The sequence below is a fragment of the Chrysochloris asiatica genome, unplaced genomic scaffold, assembly GCF_000296735.1.
Source record: "Chrysochloris asiatica unplaced genomic scaffold, ChrAsi1.0 scaffold00020, whole genome shotgun sequence".
In the NCBI taxonomy this organism is placed as follows: domain Eukaryota; kingdom Metazoa; phylum Chordata; class Mammalia; order Afrosoricida; family Chrysochloridae; genus Chrysochloris; species Chrysochloris asiatica.
In genome coordinates this window covers 16,577,710-16,597,847 of record NW_006408538.1, presented here as the reverse complement: position 1 = coordinate 16,597,847, position 20,138 = coordinate 16,577,710, and the positions used below count along the sequence as shown (strand labels likewise).

The window sequence follows — 20,138 nt, the reverse complement described above, 5'->3', positions numbered from 1 at the left end:
ACTGGATGAATAACAGAAGAGAAGCCATTCATTTGGTCAACTGGCTTATTTAGAAACATCTCTTAAACTCAAGCCTCCTGAATCCCAATACTTTTTTAAAACAAACAAAAACTTTGCCTGCAAGATGACACATTAAAGCATTTGTTGCTTATATGAATGTGAATAAGCAATCCAGAGGTGCAACTGTGGATCTCTGGAAGGCTAGGGAAGCTGCCACTTTGCACTTGTTGTGCCCCAAAGGCAATGCCACCCTAAGAAGGTGTGAACCCCAGCAGCTGCTCGATGGGTTTAAACCGCCACTCATCCGCCTCCAGCTCTTCTACTAAACCAGCTAGTTTTTCCATCCGAGCAACTTGCTGATCTGTAAAGAGTCAAGAAGGTAATATATAATTTAATAATATACTTCCCATGAGACTAACCAACCAACATGATGACAGGCTTGAAAATAATTTCTACAAGGATTTTTCCTCAATATTCTAGTTGTTGTTGTTGTTAAGTGCCATTGAGCAAGGAGATTCCGACCCATAGCGACCCTGTTTAGGTTTCCGAGGAATAGCTGCTAAGTTTTAAAAAACTGACCTGGCAGTTCAAACAGCTTTGCAGTCTGACGCATTAGCCCCCAGCGCCACACCAGGACTCCAATATTCTAGTTGTTGTGTTAAGTACCATGGAGTCGGTTCTGACCCATAGCGACCCTGTACAGGGTTTCCGAGGCTGTAAATCTTTACAGGAGCAGAAAGCCTCATCTTTCTCCCGCAGAACGGCTGGTAGTTTCGAACTGCTGACCTTGAGGTTAGCTGCCTGATTCGTAACCACTACACTACCAGAGCTCCTTATATTCTAGTTGTTGTTAAGTGCTGTTGAGTCGGTTCCGACCCATAGCGACCCTGTACAGGGTTTCCGAGGGTGTAAATCTTTACAGGAGCAGAAAGCCTCATCTTTCTCCCGCAGAACGGCTGGTAGTTTCGAACTGCTGACCTTGAGGTAGGGGGATCTTAATTCTATGTTAGTTAGAAGACTCAATTTAAAAAAAAATAAAAGAAAAATGAATATTCCCAATTACTCCTTGTTCACCTCTACCACTTTAGACTATACAACTGAAACCTTTCAGATCAAAATAAACACGTAATCATTTTACTGCCTTAAGATGCCCATCTCTCTCCCTTCTTGTGTCACATCAAAGAAGCCTCAATGACCAGATTTCTTTACAGAAAGCAACTTCTGTGCTCTATTCCTTATATATATATATATATATATATATGTATGTATATGTACTCATTTTCCATGTCATAGAAATTTGTGTATCAAAATTGTAGCGTTAGAAGCAGTTGCAGTTCTCCTTCTTCCCCCTCCCCCAATAAAGATTTCAATGGCAAAATGTTCTGGGAGGGAACACAGAGTTCCCTGATGCATAAAGGAAGATCTAGTGAGACAAGCTGACACAGAAAAGATGATACCAGGATTTTAAGAGTGCAGATAGACTGGGAGGTATTACACAAGTACTCCAAGATTATAATGGTACCAGTGGAAGGTACCAGTAAGGGAATGGCTCAGAGAAGAGAGGGAAAAAAGTAATGTAAGAGAAGCTGCATCAACTTCTTTAGAAATTAACTCTGCATTTTAACTTTAAGCCTCAATATGGATCTTCTGTCTGGAGTAAGACCATAGAATGTTCTTGTTTGTAGGTAATTTAAGAAGTCTACTTAAATAGCTTTGCTAAGTTTTGGTGGTTTTTGAGTTCCCTTTTCTCACCCCCCATGAAATATAGTCTCATAATCACGTAGACAACATCCATGTGCTCACCATGTTTCACCTGTTTAAGTGTGGATGCCACCTGATAGCTGAACACCGATTCGCAGAGGAATCTCTCAGAGCCATCTACAAACAACAAAAAAGAAAAGGTTTGAATTTGCTGCAAGAATTATATGGCTTCTGATAAACATGTCAATTCTTTACCCTACTTTTACATTCAGGGTCTAGTTTTCAGTGCTTACCAAATAGGCTTCTGTTTCATTTAATTTCATTTCAAACTAATACTGCTCTGTTAGAAAAGCAACTGCTTCTAGACCTACAATATTAAAATAGCTCTTCTACTTGTTTAAGAGTTTAAAAATAGTGCTTAAAAAAACAAAAACAAGAGACATCAATTTGATGTCCTGGTCAGCATTTCCTCACTCACAACTATTTCTTAGTGTTCTCTACTTAGTACGTCAGGAAAACACTGACGGCTGACACATTTGGCCATGTGGTCCTTGTGCTATCAAAATACACTGAAACTCAAAATCATTTCATCCTAAAAAACAGCTGCTGTTGATTTTCAATATATCAAATTACATCACTATGACAATCACAAAACAACACTGTTGGGAAATCTCATTCTGTAAACGCACATTGTAACCTTGATTTTCTAACTGAAACAAAACACTGCAATTTGGATGGTGATAAGAGTATGGTGCAATTTTAGAACCTAGCATTGCACTGCTGCCAAGAGGTGGCAAGAACTGCCAAGAAGGAGGTGCTCACCATAGCCCTTAGAAGATGATTAAGAAATATAAGCTAGTTGATGTTATTCCTTATCAGGCAAGGGTTGATCAGTGGTTCAAACCCACCAGCCTGCTTCTTGAAAACCCTATACAGGGTCATTATGGGTTGGAACCAACTCTACGGCATTTAACAATAACAACAAAGTCACACAGGACTCCTGGTGTGGTGCTGTGGGATAAGCATTGGACTACTAACCACAAGATAAGTGGTTTAAACCCACGAGCTGCTCCTTAGAAACCCTATACAGGGTTGTTATTAGTCAGAACTGACTCCATGGCACTTAACAACAACAACAACACATTCACATAGCTCATGTAGGAAAGAGTGATTTTTTAAAGGGCGGCAGAAACCACTTGGGGTAGGTTATCTTACTTTCTACAAAATCCTGAGAGAAATCAAGGGAGAGGATACAGCTGTCTTTGAAGCCAGCACTACTGGGTGTAAAGCATTCACCCACCAATCAGAGGTTGGGTGGGGCCCAGCTACTAAGTAACAAGGAGAGAAAACCAATACATTTTGAGCTCATGCTGAATTTCACACAAGAGGAAAAGGTTTTCATTTGCTCTAAGAATTTTATGGCTTCTGGTAAACCAAGAAAATGTGTCCATCTTTTTGCCTCCATTTCAGAAGTCATAGTAAATAGTAAAATATTATATAGATATGATATCCAAATTGTCTGACTATATAAGGAAGAGGGCTGCCTTTCATTATTACCTTCAAAATTTATCTATAAATATATATATTGTTGTTAAATGCTGTCAAGTCGATTCCAACTCATAGCCACCCTGAAAATGGTTTCTGAGGCTTTAAATCTTTGAGGGAGCAGAACACCTCATCTTTCTCCCATTGAGCAGCTGGTGGGCTTGAACCACGGACTTTGTGGTTCATAGCCCAGTGCTTATTGTATGGAGCCAATGTTCCATATTTCTATTATGTGGAGTCCTCGAGGCATTTGAGGATAAGCACTGGACTGCTAGCTACAAGGTCCCTGTTTCAAACCCTCCAGCCCCTCCTTGGAAACTCTATACAGTGTCTCTGAGTTGGACACTTAAAAAACAACAACACATATAAAATTAATGGGATATAAACTTTAGGGTGCTACATTCTTTAAATTCAATCTGTTTCTACACAAACAAAAAACGTACTGCCATGAAGCCAGCCAATTCTGACTCACAATGACCCTATAAAGATTTTCCATGACTGTAATCTTTACAGGAGTGGACAGCCTCATCTTTCTGCCCAAGAGCTGAGCAGCCCAATGCCTAAATGATCCTATTTCCTATTCCTCTGGTTACATGTAGATCATCTGTGGTATCCCTTAAAGTGAGCCAAAAAAAAATTTAACTGTCCAGTTTAAAGATCTAGGCAAGCTAGTGATATCACTGAGTTTTTTAAAGATAAAGTTAATCTCACCCACTCCTAAACCAATCTCATTGCCGAGTATATTCCATCTCATAGTGACACTGCAGGGCAGAATACAACTGCTTCATAGGATTTCCAAAGCTGTAAATCTTTATAGCAAACTTCCTTCATCTTTCTCCCATGGAGTGGTCAGTGGGTTTGAACTGCCAACCTTTCAATGAACAGCACAATGCTTATCTCACTGTGCCACCAGGGCTCCTATGACCACACTATGGGGAGATGGACCACTGTGAGCATCTGACACCAAAGATGCAGTTCACTAGATGCTCCTGTGTAGATGACATGCCAGCACTCATTATCCAAGCTGCATCCTTGTTCAAATAGTCCAATTATAACTCAAGTTTATCTCTGTCAAGGCAAAATGTAAGAGAATTAGAGATTAGGTCTTGGAAGGATTGATCCTGTTAGGATCTCATACCAAAGCAAAGGGATTATGAGCTATAGGGATCTAGCCAAGATACATATGGAAGCTCTTGGAAGGACTACCTCCCACTTACTTTTAATCACAGGTGCTATTAGGACAAAATGCTTAAGTGATGATATTTGCATATTCCCTTGGCAATGAACTTCAAAGCAAAATGATAGTAAGCTAATCTTTCAAAAAGGCACCAGCATATAACTCTACTTAATTTATGGAACGAGGAGCTCTGGTAGCATAGTGGTTACGAATTGGGCTGCAAACCTCAGGGACAGCAGTTTGAAACTACCAGTTTTTCTGCGGGAGAGAGATGAGGCTTTCTGCTCCCGTAAAGATTTACAGCCTTGGGAACCCTGTAAAGGGTCGCTATGAGTCGGAACCGACTCCACAGCACATAACAACAACAACTCATGGCATACAACTTTGCTGATTTGCAACTCAATATTAACCACAGAGTCTACGGCTTCTTACCCACATCCTATTAGATGAGACCAATCTGTACCAATCTAAAGTCTGGAAGTTCTCCAGAGAGAAGTCAGCATGGGGGCATTCTGTCTTCCCTTTAGAAACTGTAATGAAGACCTTTGGAACACACCAACTAGCAACAGATCAGCTTTCTTCTTAAGGGATAAGAAAAGGTTATAAATAGTGAAAAGTTCAGTAAATTGTCTAAATCTAACACCATCACCAATTCCAATAAATAGGATGCTAACAAACTCATAGAGTATCACCTCACAGCAAGAAATCAGACAATGCAGATCATTTATACTTCAGGGGCATACACTTTTGGGCAAGTCACTTTTGGGCAAGAAGGCAGTCTCTACTTTGCTCACTAATAACTGGGTGAGGACAATCTTAGCCAAGGGCAGAAGAATGCTGCAAACAGCTGTATACTGCTTCTGTGAAGTATCTGTTATCATACAGCAGATAGATACGTTGTACCAAAAAGTTAATTCACAAGGTTAACTACAGGTTATTGGGTTTATTATCCTAGACTTAGGTGGGTGCAAGATCAAGCTGAACCTGTTACAATTATAAACTGCACTTCTAATCTTGATTCGTTTTTGTTCTCTACTCTGAACCGGCAATCTTCCTATTCTATTACATAATTATAAGAAAAATGGTCAGGGACATATGCATTAGAATAATTGTAAGAATGCTGTTAAGTGCCAATGAGTCTGTTAGACTCCTGGCAGCCCTGTATAAGGTTTCCAAGGCTGTATCTTTACAGGAGCAGAAAGCCTCATCTTTCTTCCAAAGACTAGCTGGTGAATTTGAACTGCCGACCTTGTGGTTAACAGTCTAGTGCTATCCTACAGAGTCACTGTGCATCCTAACTGTATAATATCATCACCTATCGAATCGGGCTGCGAACCTTAAGGTCAGCGGTTCGAAACTACCAGCCGCTCCGCGGGAGAAAGATGAGGCTTTCTACTCCCGTAAAGTTTACACCCTCGGAAACCCTGTACAGGGTCGCTATGGGTCGGAACCGACTCGACGGCGCTTAACAACAACAACAACATAAATATGGTAGAAAATGCTTCCAAATCTATCATTCTATTAACTCAGATTGAAGCGTTCTCTTTTCAACTTAACATTTTTGATCTGACCAAGATAGTCCCAGTGTTGTTATATTATTTATTTATTTTAAACAGTCTATCTTTAAGGAGCTCTGATAGCATAGTGGTTACAAATCGGGCTGCGAGCCTCAAGGTCAGCCATTCGAAACTACCAGCTGTTCTGCAGGAGAAAGATGAGGCTTTCTGCTCCCGTAAAGATTTACAGCCTCGGAAAACCTGTGCAGCAGGGTCGCTATGAGTTGGAACCGACTCCATGGCACATAACCACCTCCACCACATCTTTAAGGGAAAGTAGCTTAAGATACAGTTGAAACTTTAAATTTAAGTAAGTGAACAATTAACACTGCACTGTGAATTTAAATGTAATAAAAATTCATTCTACAATGAAAACTCAACACATTCCTTCATGAAGCACATTGGGATGAATGCTGTTGTTGTTAACTGCCATTGAGTAGGTTCTGACTCATAGTGCCCTGTATAGGGTTTCTGAGGAGCGACTGGTGAGCTTGAACCACCAACCTTGCGGTTTAAATCAACCTTGCAGTCCAGTGTATTAACCTGCAGCGCCACAAATAGAAATGGATAGATCTGTAACTTGTTAGAACATCGAATTATACAACTTCAGAAAGCTTTCTTCTTCAATGTCTTCAGGTACTTTAGTGTACAAAGAATGCTGATAGCTTTGAGGTTACGGAAGTACCTCCCATATTTTATATCCCTGGACTGTGAACTGCAAGGTTGGCAGTTCAAATCCACCAGCTGTTCCTTGAAAACCCTATACAGGGTCTCTTGAGTCTGAAAAAACTTGATAGCACTTAGCAACACCATAGTTAGAATTTAAATGACTTCAGTCTTAGTGGTCCTCTTCTGCTGCTATAAACTCATTAAAAAACTTAAGGGCATCCAACTCTGGATTTGTTTTGAGGGAAAATTATTTAATGCCAGGTATCTGTAGCATATAACTGAAAGTCATGTTCTTAGTGATAAATATAGTAAACAAAGTCCCAACAGTTCACAGATTCAATGATCCTATCTAAAGTATTTAGTTAATACAAATGAAGAAAATGAAAAGGTAAGGCCAAAGGAAGTATATATACCTCAAATGTGTTACTACTACATACTGGGCGGTCTAGTTCTCTAATAACCTTGATCCAAACCAATCCCAGAGAGCCTCAAGATCTAATCTTCTCCTATTTTCTTGTCATACATGACTGTTTTGTTTGTCCAGGCTTAACCTCAAACTATTTATTTACTATTATTATGCCTCACATAAATGAATAAAGATCTGGAAATACCCATTCTCAACCATAGTTAATACCTTTCTCACACACCTAAGCAAAGACATTTTCAAATTAATAAAAGATTTCTGCAACATTTACAGCAAGAAAGATCAACATATAATTAAGCATAAAGGTGCTAGGATCAAGTAGGTTTTGGTTCTTTGCCAATGTTTTCAAAGTATGATGAGAAGAACACTTCATGAGAGTCCTACACTCATTAAGAATCTCTAGGGTGGGAAATATGCACTGTAAATAAGTTCTTCAGGTGATTATATCCTTTATTAAGAATTATTGGTTTAGCTCCTAGAGTAACCTCTAAGGCTTTGGCTCTAATGAACCTAGCAGTGATTTTTAGTTTACTTATTATTTTTTTAATCACTGCCTCTTAGAGTTGGTTCCATCAAAGTGTGCATGAGTTTGACAATGTTCAAGTTCCCTGATCTTGACCAGCCAGTTTGTAAATGTGTGCCAAATAAGAAAATGAATGTGATGTAAATTCTCTGCAGTGGGCCAGGAGAGTCACCTTCACAGATAAGGGCAGCATATTCGTTTTCATTTCCTCTTAAAGTCTTTTGATGGCGTGGCGCTGTGGGTTAATGCGCTGGACTGCAAAGTCTGTTTGAAACACAAGGTAGGAGCTTTAAGCTCCCCAGCGGTTCTTCAGAAATCCTATACAGAGTTTTGCTATGGGTCAGAACCAACAACAACAAATCTATAGGGTGTTGTTTTTGCTGAATAACTGGATTACTGACCTTGTGGTTGAGTGCTTATCCTACTGTGCCACACCAGGACTCCTAGGGTGGTGTTGTTGTTAGGTGCCATCGAGTTGGTATAGACTCATGGCGACCCTATGCACAACAGAACGAAACACTGCCTGATCCTGGGCTAACCTCACAGTTATTGCCATGCTTGAGCCCATGGATGCTGCCACTTTGCCAATCTATCTCGTTGGGGGTCTTACTCTTTTTCTCTGACCCTCCACCTTACCAAACATGATATCCTTTCCAGCAACTGGCCCTTCCTGACAATGTGTCCGAAGTATGAGAGACGAGGTTTGCTAAAGCAAACTGGAGCACGAGGTCAAGAGAAGCCATGATTCCAGTGCTAACTTTTCTTTTGACATGTCAAATCACTTAACTTCTCTAAAAAGCTCTAGATGACCTCCTTGACTTCCAGGGTCTTTTCAGCTCCAAAATTCTGATTCTGGAGAAATACATGTAAGTGCTTTAAAGACATTATTTTGAGATGGGGACAAAATATAAAATGTTGAGTTGAAATCAGGGCAAACTTGTCTCTAATCCACTTAATAGCTTTTTTAACAATTAATATTCATTGCATGTCTGAATACAATTATGCAGCAAAAAGCAGCATGAGATCACCTTCTAACATTTCTCCAGCTCCTTTGGGGTAGGTGAACAGGGCTTTCCGTGGTGGGGCAAGGTCTGAGACACTGAAACCAGATCCAGTGACAGAACTTCCACTGACCCCACCAGCTGAGGAGGAGGATGAAGAGGCAGCCATTTCCTCTCTAGGAGAACTCTCACTTTACTACAGAGAAAGAAAAACAGCAATCGGCAAGTTTATGGAAGTGAGATGGCAACATTTCATTCCAGTAGTATTAAGAACCAGCAGTTTTGTAGAGAAATAACTCCCCTTTTTCCTACCCTCTCTACTCCCACACCTTTTTATTGGCACCTCTGGGCCAAAAATGTCATTCAGGTTTTAAAGTGTGTTTATGTTCAAGAATGGACTCTTAGTGTGGTGCTGTAGGATTAGCACTGGACTGGGTGGGAGCCATAAGGTCAGCAGTTCAAACCTACCAGCTGCTCCTCGGAAACCCTATACAGGGCCGCAATGAGTGGAACCCGACTTGATAGCACTTTACAACAATGTTCAAGAATATGAGACTGGTTTGTCTACTGACAACACTACTTCCGACAATTAGCAAACTGTTTATGTCATGCTTAGAACTCACTCTGGGTGATTTATGTGCTGTGAAAGGGTGATATGGCAGTGTCAGAACACCAATTTGAGTGAGGAAATAATTATATGAAGAGAAAACAGCCAGGCTCCATAGATGCATCCTGACCAAGTCACACCAAAAGATTCACATGTAGTAAAAATTTCCAAATAAAATACTATAAAACTGTGTCCTGTTCTCAAAAAAAAGGGAATTGGTTAGGAAATACTAGGCCTTTGGATTGAAAAAAAATTTTTTTAACCTTTTCTTCCATATGTAATACCCAAATTTAACACTTGGTGGCGTCCCAACACAGAGACAAAAAATTGGAAAAGGATCTCAGGAAATCAGGGCCTAATATGAATAGCGCAGCTGTGAGTGTTTAATACATGTCATAAATAAAAAACATCAAAAGGTCCAAATGTAAATGGTACAATTTGTACTGAATGGATAACGCCTTAGAAAAGTTTAAAGCAAATACCAATTTGTATGCCACAGAGCTCATACATACCACACATGAATAAAAGATGGTCTATAAAGTGTATTATCTAAAAAGAATGCTTTAGTGGTGTGGTTATGTGCCATGGAGTCAGTTCTGACTCATAGAGATCCTGTTAGAGGGTTTCCGAGGCTGTAAATCTTTACAGGAACAGAAAGCCTCATCTTTCTCCGGAGGAACAGCTGGTAGTTTCGAACTGCTGACCATGAGGTTAGCAGCCTGATTCCTAACCACTACACTACCAGAGCGGTCTCACAGAACTTTCTGCCTGGATGGAAATGTTTTAATGCTCAATTTCTGTACTTTCCAATATGGTAGCTACTAACCTCATGTGGCTATTGAGTAGCTTTGACTACAGAGCTGCATTTTTACTTTTCTTTAATGCCAGTTTAAATAAGCACATGTGGCAAGTGGTTAGTGTGGGGGATAACAAAGCCTAGAGTAAAAAATGCCTTTACACTGAATTATATACTTTAAAATGGTTTATTTTATGTGAAATGAATTTTACCTCAATAAAAATAGTAAAGGGTTTTAAAAATTGAATTTCCCTTTTAATGGTCCGAGAGAATTTTAGTGGACTATTTTTTCATTAATTTTGTAATTGACAAAAATGGACACGTTTATTATCAAAAACAAAAACTTATCTTATACAGACAGATTCCAATTTCTTGCAAGGAAAAGGCCATACTGTGCATTTCTAAAAGGCAATTGTATTCCTTGGTGTGGTGCTGTACGATCAATGCTGGACTGCAAACCACAGGTCAGCAGTTCAAACCTACCAGCCACCCCTTGGGAGCCCTCTGTAGGTTCGCTATGAGTAGAAACTGACTTGATGGTACTTAAAAATTTTTTTTCCTTAACTTTGTGATGATGATTTAAGGCAGTCAGAGAAGTACAGGTTGGTTTCTTATTTAATTATATGCATGTAATACTGATGAATACTGAAGTAGAGTATGGGAATAGCAAAGAACAGTAAGGCAAAAGCTATATAGATCATTAGCCTGTTAAAAATGCAAATTGATTAGTGACATTTTCAGTTTTACCATTAGATCACTATTCCTTTTTCCTCTAAGCTTTGATAACTTTCCAAATTGTAACCATAGAGGAGATAACTTCCCAAGTTAGATTCATACCTCATCTTTGGGCCACACTGAGTCAAAATATAGCTTGGCCAATTTTCTAATGCTTTTTAAAGAGAATACAAGCAGCATTGGAGAAGGTACAAATCTCTCTAAGTGGACTCCTGGTGGCATTCAAATGTCTCAGAAGATTGAGCAAGTAACTCAGAGTTTTTGTTGTCCATCAGTTCATGGTAGAACCTACTGTGTATGTTTATATTTCTCACTGAAGGCTTAGAACTGTTGAACCTTTTTCTTACACCCCATGAGTGCTCTATTCAATTGCAAATGTAAAGATACTTTAAATTTTGAGATCAGTAGCTCAGCAGAGGACACAAGCAACTGCTAGAGTGAGGACAGCTTCAAAAGCTAGCCACAGTGTAACTTCTAAATTGAATATAATCAAAGGGATTCCCTTTCATTCTGTTTTCTTTTAAACTCTCAAAACCACCATCATTCAATACCCCAAACAGCTAGGATTAAAACCTGGATAGCAGAATTAACACAACTTTGACTTTTTGCTGAGGTGGAAAGATGATGTTGTTTGGTGCCTTCCAATTGGTTCAGACTCATAATGACCCAGTATAGCATCATTTCTGAGGAGCAGCTGGTGAATTCGAACCACTAACCTTGTGGTTCAGTGCATTATCACATAGCACCACACCTGGAAAGACTAACCTAAGTAATTTCTCATTCTGAAGATTTAAGTTAATTAAAAAAATTTTTTAAAAAATTTATTTTGTTGTTGTCAAGCAGCATGTTGTTATTGTTGAAGTGCCGTTGAGTCCGTTCCAACCATAGCGACCCTGTATAGGGTTTCCGAGGAGCAGCTGGTGAGCTTGAATCACTGACCCTGCAGTTCAAAAGGCTTTGCAGTCTGGCGCATTAATCCACAGGATTAATCCACAGCAACACAGGACAGCGAAATTTAAGATTCAAGTTACAGTTTGAATGTTATCAGCAAGTGCTAAACATGAGTTCAGTGAAACTAACAATAAACCCTAGGCTGTAATTTCCCTATGAGGGTAGGCATTCTGATAACCAGAGACAAACAATGCCTGACCTGCACTAAGTAACTGCTTATTTAAATAAATGCTTGCTGAATGGCTAAACATTTCACAGGAACCACAGGATTCTTGAAAGGCCATCTTTTTATAGATGACAAAATACAACTGAGATGAGTCGATTTTAGCTCATTTGCGAAACAATAGCTTTGTTGGTAAAACAACATACAGGTTAAGAGCTCACTCACTTAGCTTCTTGCTGTAGGAGTACAGGCAAGAGGTTAACCTCTCCTTTTCTCAATTGCCTTATCTGTGAAATGAGAAAAATAAAGTATTTATCTCAAAGAGGCATTATAAAAATTAAAACAGCTAATGCACATATTGCATTTGGAAAAGTTAACGACATGCATTGTTAAGTTCTGTGGAGTTAGTTCTGACTCACAGCAACCCTGTACAGGGTTTCCGAGGAGCAGCTAGTGGGTTTGAACTGCTGATCTTGTAGTTCGCAGTCCAGTTTATCCTACAGTACACACCAAGAGTCCACAGATAGACATGGTAAGCATTATCAGCTATACGATAAGCACCGGACTGTGAACCAGAAGGTCCAAGGTTTGAGTCCACCAGAAACTCTCTGAGGGAGAAAGATGAGGTTTTCTGCTACTATGAAGATTTAAAAAGCCTAGGAAACCCTACACAGGGTTGCTTTGAGTGGGAACCAACTTGACATTTAACAAAAACAACATTCAAAACTGCTGTGTGATATTTATGAGAGAACTTCAAAAAGTTGATGGAAATTCCATTATTTTTTAACTTCATTTTTCCATGAATTTTTGAAACCCCCTTATATTTCTGAGTTGTTTTTTTTTTCCCCATACATCTCTTCATTTTTCATATTTATGTCTCACCACACTCATGGGAAAAGTTCTAATTCTCTATATCTGACATAGAGACAACAAGGTCCTAGAGAAGAAAGGGTTGATGGCTAACTGAAAGGTCAGTGGTTCGAATCCATCACCAAGAGAAAGAAGTGGCAATTAGCTTCTATAAAGCTTACAGCCTTGGAAACCAAATGCGGAAGTTCTACTCTGCCCTATAGGGTTGCTATGAATAGAAACAGAACTGACAGCACTGGGTTTTAGGGTTTGAATGTACTTCACATGTTCATTTTAAGGTTCATGATGTTTAGAAGAATTCTGTGAGGAAGGAGAGACAGAAAGAGTTGTCTTTCTACCTTCAAGGCTTAGCACAGAACCTGGATCACAATGTTTCCTGAATGAAAGAACACATGACAATGCAGGGCTAGCAGCTCAACAAAGGCCGCAGAGAATTTTGCTATCATGAAGGCTGGGCCTTTACTGACTTCTTTTTCTTCCCCATTCCGTAGATGTATTTACACAACATTCTGTCCCACTAGACAATCAATAAGGAAGACCAAAGAATGGATACCTTTCAAGTATGATGTTGGTGAAGAGTACTGAATATACCATGGAATGGCAGAAGTACCAATCTATCTTAGAAGTACAGTTAGAATGCACCCTAGAAGCGAAGATGGGGTGATTTCATCTAATGTACCTTAGACATGTCATCACATTAGGGGGACCAATCCCTGGAAAAGTATCTCATGCTTGGTGGAGTCAGCAAAAGAGAGAAAGATGGTCAACGAGATGAAAGCTGCAAAATGGGCTCAATCGTAGGCATGACTGTGAGGATGGCAAAGGACAGGGCAGTGTTTCATTCTGTTGTACATAGGGTTGCTACGAATCATACCTGCCTAGCCTTCACCTAACAACTCTCCCACTAGGTTGCCATCCCAAGGTAGGTATTCAGTAAAACTCTGTTGAATGAATAAATATTGCTGATGAAACAACCTGCGTTGGTCCTATCAGGGAAGCTGGGACTATTAGCAATAGAGCTACTCATTCGAGAACAATGACATACACAAATTTTTTTTTGGGGGGAGGAGGGTACACAGAATAACTGTCCATAACAGGTAAAATGATTAAACATTATTTCAAGTAAGACAAGGATGATCTCGCATTTACAAGCTACTTTCGTTTCTAGCAAATACAGTCGTATTCTTAAAAAGGGATTTTTCCTTATAATTCTGAATAACAATACAAAGGCAGCTATTATAAGTAACCATTAAATTCCATCATCAACAAATTGTTCCACTGTATTAATTTAAAACAGGCGGATTACAATCCAAGTCAAATACATTACAAACTGCAGCTAAAATGGGGTAGGGTGGAGAAAAGAGCTGAGGGAGGGGTCAGGGTAACAGCCGCTCACAAACTAGCCCCAAGCCACGCTAGCCGACTGGCTTCGGCCCCGAATCGTAGACGCCGTCCAGACCATCCAACCGCGCAGGCGCCAGTCCGAGGCACGCATGCGCACTCAGTCCGACGTGGCCTGAGGAAAATTCCTTTTACGCCTCCGCTGCGGAAGGCTCCTGTTTCTCCTCCTTCATTCTCCATTTTTCTAATCCTTGCAGGTAGGCTCCCAGGAATAAACTCTCTTCCCAACAAGCTCCGGAGGGTCATTGTGTACTCTCTCACTTACCTCAACGGATTTGGCACTTTCCCCGACAGCCCCGCCCCCAGGGCCAGCCGGAGCGACCACGCTCAAAACGAGGAGGACGGCAACGTGCTCGCGCCCGTGCCGAGGGAAGCGGCCGCGTGCTCGTACAGCGGTGGGCGTGGCTAGGGCGGAGACAGGCAGGTGTGGATTCACCCTACTTGGGCACCTCCAAATCCTTCCTCTGGATCCATTTCCTTAGTTTGGCGCCGTTGAGCCCTTTTCAGGTCATTCGTTGTGGCTTACTGTTTTTTTATTTATTTTTTGCTAGTTTTTACAACTCAGGGCTTCAGTTTCCTCCTCGATATTGCTATCCTTTCTGCATTTCTTTTCTGTTGTGTTGTAGCGTTAAGCAAAGGTATAGATGATGAGTTTGTTGTCTTGAGACAAACTCACTACCATTAAATCCATTCTGACTCATAGTGGCTTTATAGGACATAGTAGCACTCACTGTTCCTTAGTGTTCTGAGACTGTAAATTGTTGAGACAGGCAACTGGATTTGGTTGTTAAATACATGTTTCATATCATAATCCATTTGCCTTGGAGTCCATTCTGATTATCCCATGTATCAGAGTATATCATCAGTGTAAATAGGGTTTTCCAATATAGGTTTTTGGGAAGTAGATCACCTTCCTTTGGGTGGCCTAGAATGATCTACTTTTGGGTTAGCAGTTGAGTGACTTAACTACCAGGAACCATGTTGTTGCGTTGGTTCTGAGACCTAGGCTGTAAATTTTTGCTGGAGCAGAAAACCTCATCAGTCTCCCCTGGAGCGGCTGGTGGGCTTGAACCACTGACCTTGTGGTTCACAGTCTGTTGCTTTCCCTACAGAACCACCATGTTAAATGCCATCAAGTCAGTTCCGACTCATAGTGAACATATATAGGGTTTCTCAGTAGCAGCTGATGGGTTTGAACCGACAACCTTGTGGTTTGTAGTCCAATGCTTATCTGCAGCACCACACCAGAATGCTTTTTGTGATATAAAAGAGCTGCTAACTGATGTGGTGCTGTAGGATCAGCATTGGACTGCTAACAACAAGGTCAAACTCACCAACCACTCATTGGAAACCCTATACAGGGTTGCTCTGAGTTGGAACTGACTCGACAACACTTAACAACAACAACAACAAAAAAGAGATTATTAAATATTCACAATTTTCTTGATTATCATGCTGGTTAGAAAGGGGGAAACAGTTTTCACTTTGCTAATTGTTAGCTAATGCAGAAGGTTGCAAATTATTCCAGTTGTGTTAAAGTAATAAAGAGAACTCTATTTTTGTCTTTCAAAGTCTTGGACTTTGAAAGTTATTAAAAGTCAGCCTTTTTTGAGGGTGGACAAAATAATTTACAAATTACATTTCTGTCTAGAATTAATTTGGAATGTAATATTGTAGCGTTCTGGTGTGGCGCTGTAGGATAAGCACTTAACCACAAGGTTGGTTTGAACGACAAGAATGGCAGTTCAAATTCACCAACCATTCCTCGGAAACTGTATACAGGGTTGTTGTGAGTTGGAATTGACATGACATCACTTAACAACAACGGTGTGATGGAAAATACAGCAGTTTACAGATGGAGGAAATCTAATGGAAATGGGATCCTCAATTAAATAAGTGCTTGTTTAGGATGAGCTGTGAGCTCTTCAGTGTTTTGGACTTCGAGGGATTTTGGTTGAACATAGCTAGCCTTCAGGAACCTTTGTTTCCTAAGATAGTGGTTAGTGTACAGTTTATTAGGCAGTGGCCTATACTGGCTTGCCTTAACATGCTCAGTTATGTCCATTCAGGCCTACATATGCTCCCTATACAGGAAATGATTTTTCACATTTGTCTCAAATGAAAGGTAATGTTATTACCATATTTTTCAGGTTTTCACTGGAATATTATTTGGAGAAAGAAGCATGGATATTCTGCGCCCTCAGCTCCTAAGAATTGATGGACGAATTTACAGGAAGAATCCTGTCCAAGAACAGATCTATCAACAGGAAAAGGACGAGGAGGACGTCTATGAAGGTAATGCTAGTTTTTTTTTTTTTTTAATGTTTTATTGTGAATTATATGATAGTTTACATGGGAGAACATTAATTTTACATTCATCCTGTGTAGATCATTTCATTGCCATGATTACAATCCCTTCCATGCATCATCAAGCAACCAAAGGGTATACCCTGCAAGCCTGGCCCCGCCCCCCCGATCGTCAGCACCCAGCCCCTCTCCCTCTCTGGGTCTAAAGCCCCCAGCCACTCCATCTCTCCATGTCATCGTCTCTGCCTCCATCTCTGGCATCACTGCTTCTCTGTGTAGGTTCTCGAACTCTGGATCTTTTTCCTTGATGGTCCCAGTGACCTCTGCTCCTAGACTGCAAAGTTTATCACTCCCCTCCTTTTGCTACAAAATGTCTACCTTTACATATCCAACCCTCAGCCGTCCTGTTTACAATTATTCACTATTGTATCACAAGAGACCTATCCATATTTCCTTTCATTTGGATACTACTCAGTGGAGATTCTACCTTCCTCCATGCCTTCTGAATCTAGGCTCCCTCTTGAAAGCTTGTAAGCCAGTCACTTCTTGTCTTTGTAGGCCCCTCCACCCCATCTTGGGTAGCCAATGTCCAGTTGGTCCATCCCTGTCTACTCTGTGTATGGAGGGGATGGGAGTGGTCCTTGCTGTAAAGATTTGTTTCCTGTTTTGAGCTACTGCATCTATAGTTGTAGATCAAGTTCATCAAATTGTATCGGATTACTCTTTTTTTTCCCTCTTCTTTCTTCTTCGAGTTGAGCTCTGATCATCCAGCCATTGAAGACAGGTCAAATGGGTATTATCTGTAAGTGTGGGTGTTCTTTATGCGTATGCCCTCTCTTCTTACCAACTAGGCACTTCACTCTCCACTCCAGTCTTTTGTAGCTATGTCACTGACTCTGGGCCCAAGAGTCCCCAGGTCTTGCCACACTGCTGGCCAACCAGGTCTTCCCCCAGGTTCACAGGAGTCTATTGAACATTCTAGGGCTTAGCTTGCAGCTTCACAGCTGTTTTTCCCTCACTTCCCCTTATCGATGACGAACGTGGTCATCAATCAGCGTGTATTCCCATTGAGTCTTAGTCTTGGAAGTGGGTTTGCTCTGAGGGGACCTGACCACTTGCCTTGATGTCTCCTGGACAAGCAACTTGTTTGTTCTTGTAGTAACAGTCGGTCTGCCGATATTGTTTTGTATTTTTCCTGTTGGTCCTTCTTTCAAGAAGTATCTTCTGTTCTTCTAGCCACTCCAGGCTGGTCTGCCCATCCTTTCAAGTGGAAATTTCCCACCTCTGAAGATTCTGGAAGCTGTTCAGGATTCCACCTGTAGTCTTATGTAATTCAGAGGCTCTGCAGGAAACCTTCTTCTAGTTGCTTTTTGATCAGGTTCATAGTAAAATGTGCTCTGTCTTGTAGGAACAATTCTTTCTTTTGTTTCAGTGTTTTTCTACATCAGCACCTCCACTTGAGCGATTTGGCTTCTCATAGCTCCATTTGTATTGATGTCTAAGAGTATTGATATGTTTCAGTTTGAGGTAATCTCTGTAGCAGTTTATAAGTAATATTGCTTTTTTTTTACAGTTTAAAAAATTTTTAAAAAAATGTTTTATTGTGAATTATGTGATAGTTTACATAGGAGAACATTAGCTTTACTAATCTTTAATGTTAAAACATTAGCTTTACTAATATACATCCTATCGTATATTGTTTCCTTGCCGTGTTTCCATGTTTACAGTCCCCTCCATGCATCATCAGCCAACCAAAGGGCATATATACCCTGCAAGCCTGCCCCCCAATCATCAGCACCCAGCCCCTCTCCCTCTCTGGGTCTAAAGTCCCCAGTCACTCCATCTGTTTACTTCATCATCTCTGTCTCCATCTCTGGCGTCACTTCTTCTCTGGGTAGGGTCTCGCACTCTGCTCTTCTCCCTCGATGGAGCCAAGGACCTCAGCTCCAGGACTGCAAAGTCAATCACTCCCCTCCTTTTGCTACAAAACATCCTCCTTTACATTTCCAACCCTCGCAGTCAGTCCTGATAGCAATTATTCACCATTGTACCACAAGGGACCTATCCCCATCTCCTTTCATCAGCCCCGCCCAGACAGATTAGATACTATTCAGTGGAGATTCTACCTTCCTCTGCACCTTCTGGATCTAGGCTCCCTCTTGAAAGCTTGTAAGCCAGTCACTTCTTGCCTTTGTAGCACCCCCATTTTGGGTAGCTAATGTCCAAGTTGCCTATCTCTGTCTACTCTGTGTATGGAGGGGGTGAGAATCAAATCATCCGTGCTGTAAAGATTTGTTCCCTCTTTTGAGCTACTGCATCCATAGGTGTAGGTCAAGTGCATAAAATTGTATCAGATTATTCTTTTTTTCCTCTTCTTTCTTCTAGTTGAGCTCTGATCATCCAGCCATTGGATCCGGGTCAAATGGGTATTATCTGCAAGTGTGGGTGTTCTTATGCATATGTCCTCTCTTCTTATCAGCTGGATACTTCACTCTCCACTCTAGTCCTCTGTAGCTTTGTCACTGACTCTGGGCCCAGCAGTCCCCAGGTCTTAACACACTGTTGGCCAACCAGGTCTCCACCCGGGTTCACTGGAGTCTATTGAACGTTGTAGGGCTTAACTGGCTGCTTCATTGCTGTTTTTCCCTCACTTCCCCGTATCAGTGACGAATGTTGTCACTAGTCAGAGCGCATGTCTGCTCGTGTATTCTCATTGAGCCTTAGTCTTGGAAGGGAGTTTGCCCTGAGGGGACCCGACCACTTGCCTTGATGTCTCCTGGGAGAGCAACTTGCTTGTTCTTGTAGTAATCAGTTGGACTGCCGTTATTGGTTTGTATTTTTCCTGTAGGTCTTTCTTTCAAGAAGTATCTTCTATCCTTCTAGTTACTCCAGACTTGTCTGCTTGTCCTTTCAAGTGGAAATTTACCACTTCAGAAGATTCTTGATGGGATTCAGGATTCCACCTATGGTCTTATGTAATGCAGAGGCTTTACAGGAAGCCTCCTTCACTGGGCACGTTGTAGACCCGTTTTAGGTATTCCAGTTGTAGGCAGAAGGCAGACTTACAAGCTTTCTATGGTGATATTTCTGGCTATTCCTTTCTCTCCCTCTCAAGTGTCTGTTTTATAATGATATGCCAGGGAAACCAAGATTCAAAAGACAGCCAAGCATTTTAACATTATTCCCCCCTTTTGCCCATTCTAACCATGTCTCAATCCCTGTATTCCAGAGCCCTGTTGTTCCAAGGTTGTACATACATCATTATTTACCTTTGTCCTGTTTAGCCCATGCAAACCTGCCTAATTGTTTCCCATCTGCCTTGTTCTTCCGTTCTCTTCCCCCTTCTTGTATATTGCCCCCTCCCTAAGCACCCAAACTATCCTGTGTCTATTCTGTACCCTGTGCTCCACTTTCCCCTCCCTCCCCTCACCCCCACTTCCCACATCCCGGTAACCAGCAAAGAGTCCTCCTTCCCCCTCTTTAGTATGGGCTCATTTTCTTAGTCTTTTACAGTAGTGGCCCTATGCAGTATTTCTCCTTTGTGACTGATTAATTTCACTCAACATAATGTCCTCGAGGTTCATCCATGTTATGTGGTAGCTTATAGCTTCCTTGTTGTTCTTCAAGGTAACGTAATATTCCATTGTGTGTATGTACCACAGTTTGTTTATCCATTCTTTAGTTGATGAGCACTTAAGCTGCCTCAATCATT

General features: G+C 40.9%; 2 protein-coding genes across 3 annotated transcripts in view; one reads left to right on the top strand and one right to left on the bottom strand.

Moving 5' to 3' along the window:
* Positions 1 to 251: 251 nt before the first annotated feature.
* On the bottom strand, positions 252 to 8,765 carry ANAPC16 (anaphase promoting complex subunit 16). Of its 2 annotated transcripts, XM_006835870.1 has the most exons (3): positions 8,624 to 8,765; positions 1,804 to 1,878; positions 252 to 361 (listed from the first exon to the last, which is right to left on the bottom strand). In XM_006835870.1, exons 1-3 carry the CDS (start codon positions 8,763 to 8,765, stop codon positions 252 to 254), a joined length of 327 nt encoding a protein of 108 aa, XP_006835933.1. The 2 variants fall into 2 exon arrangements, with proteins under 2 accessions (XP_006835933.1, XP_006835934.1); XM_006835871.1 differs by lacking the exon at positions 1,804 to 1,878.
* A 7,519-nt stretch (positions 8,766 to 16,284) lies between these two features.
* Positions 16,285 to 20,138, top strand: part of ASCC1 (activating signal cointegrator 1 complex subunit 1) — a 178,376-nt gene continuing 174,522 nt past the window's right edge. Inside the window, exon 1 of the mRNA XM_006835868.1 lies at positions 16,285 to 16,414. Coding sequence (XP_006835931.1) covers positions 16,303 to 16,414 — 112 coding nt within the window. The 5' untranslated portion in view covers positions 16,285 to 16,302. The remainder of the gene's footprint in view (positions 16,415 to 20,138) is intronic.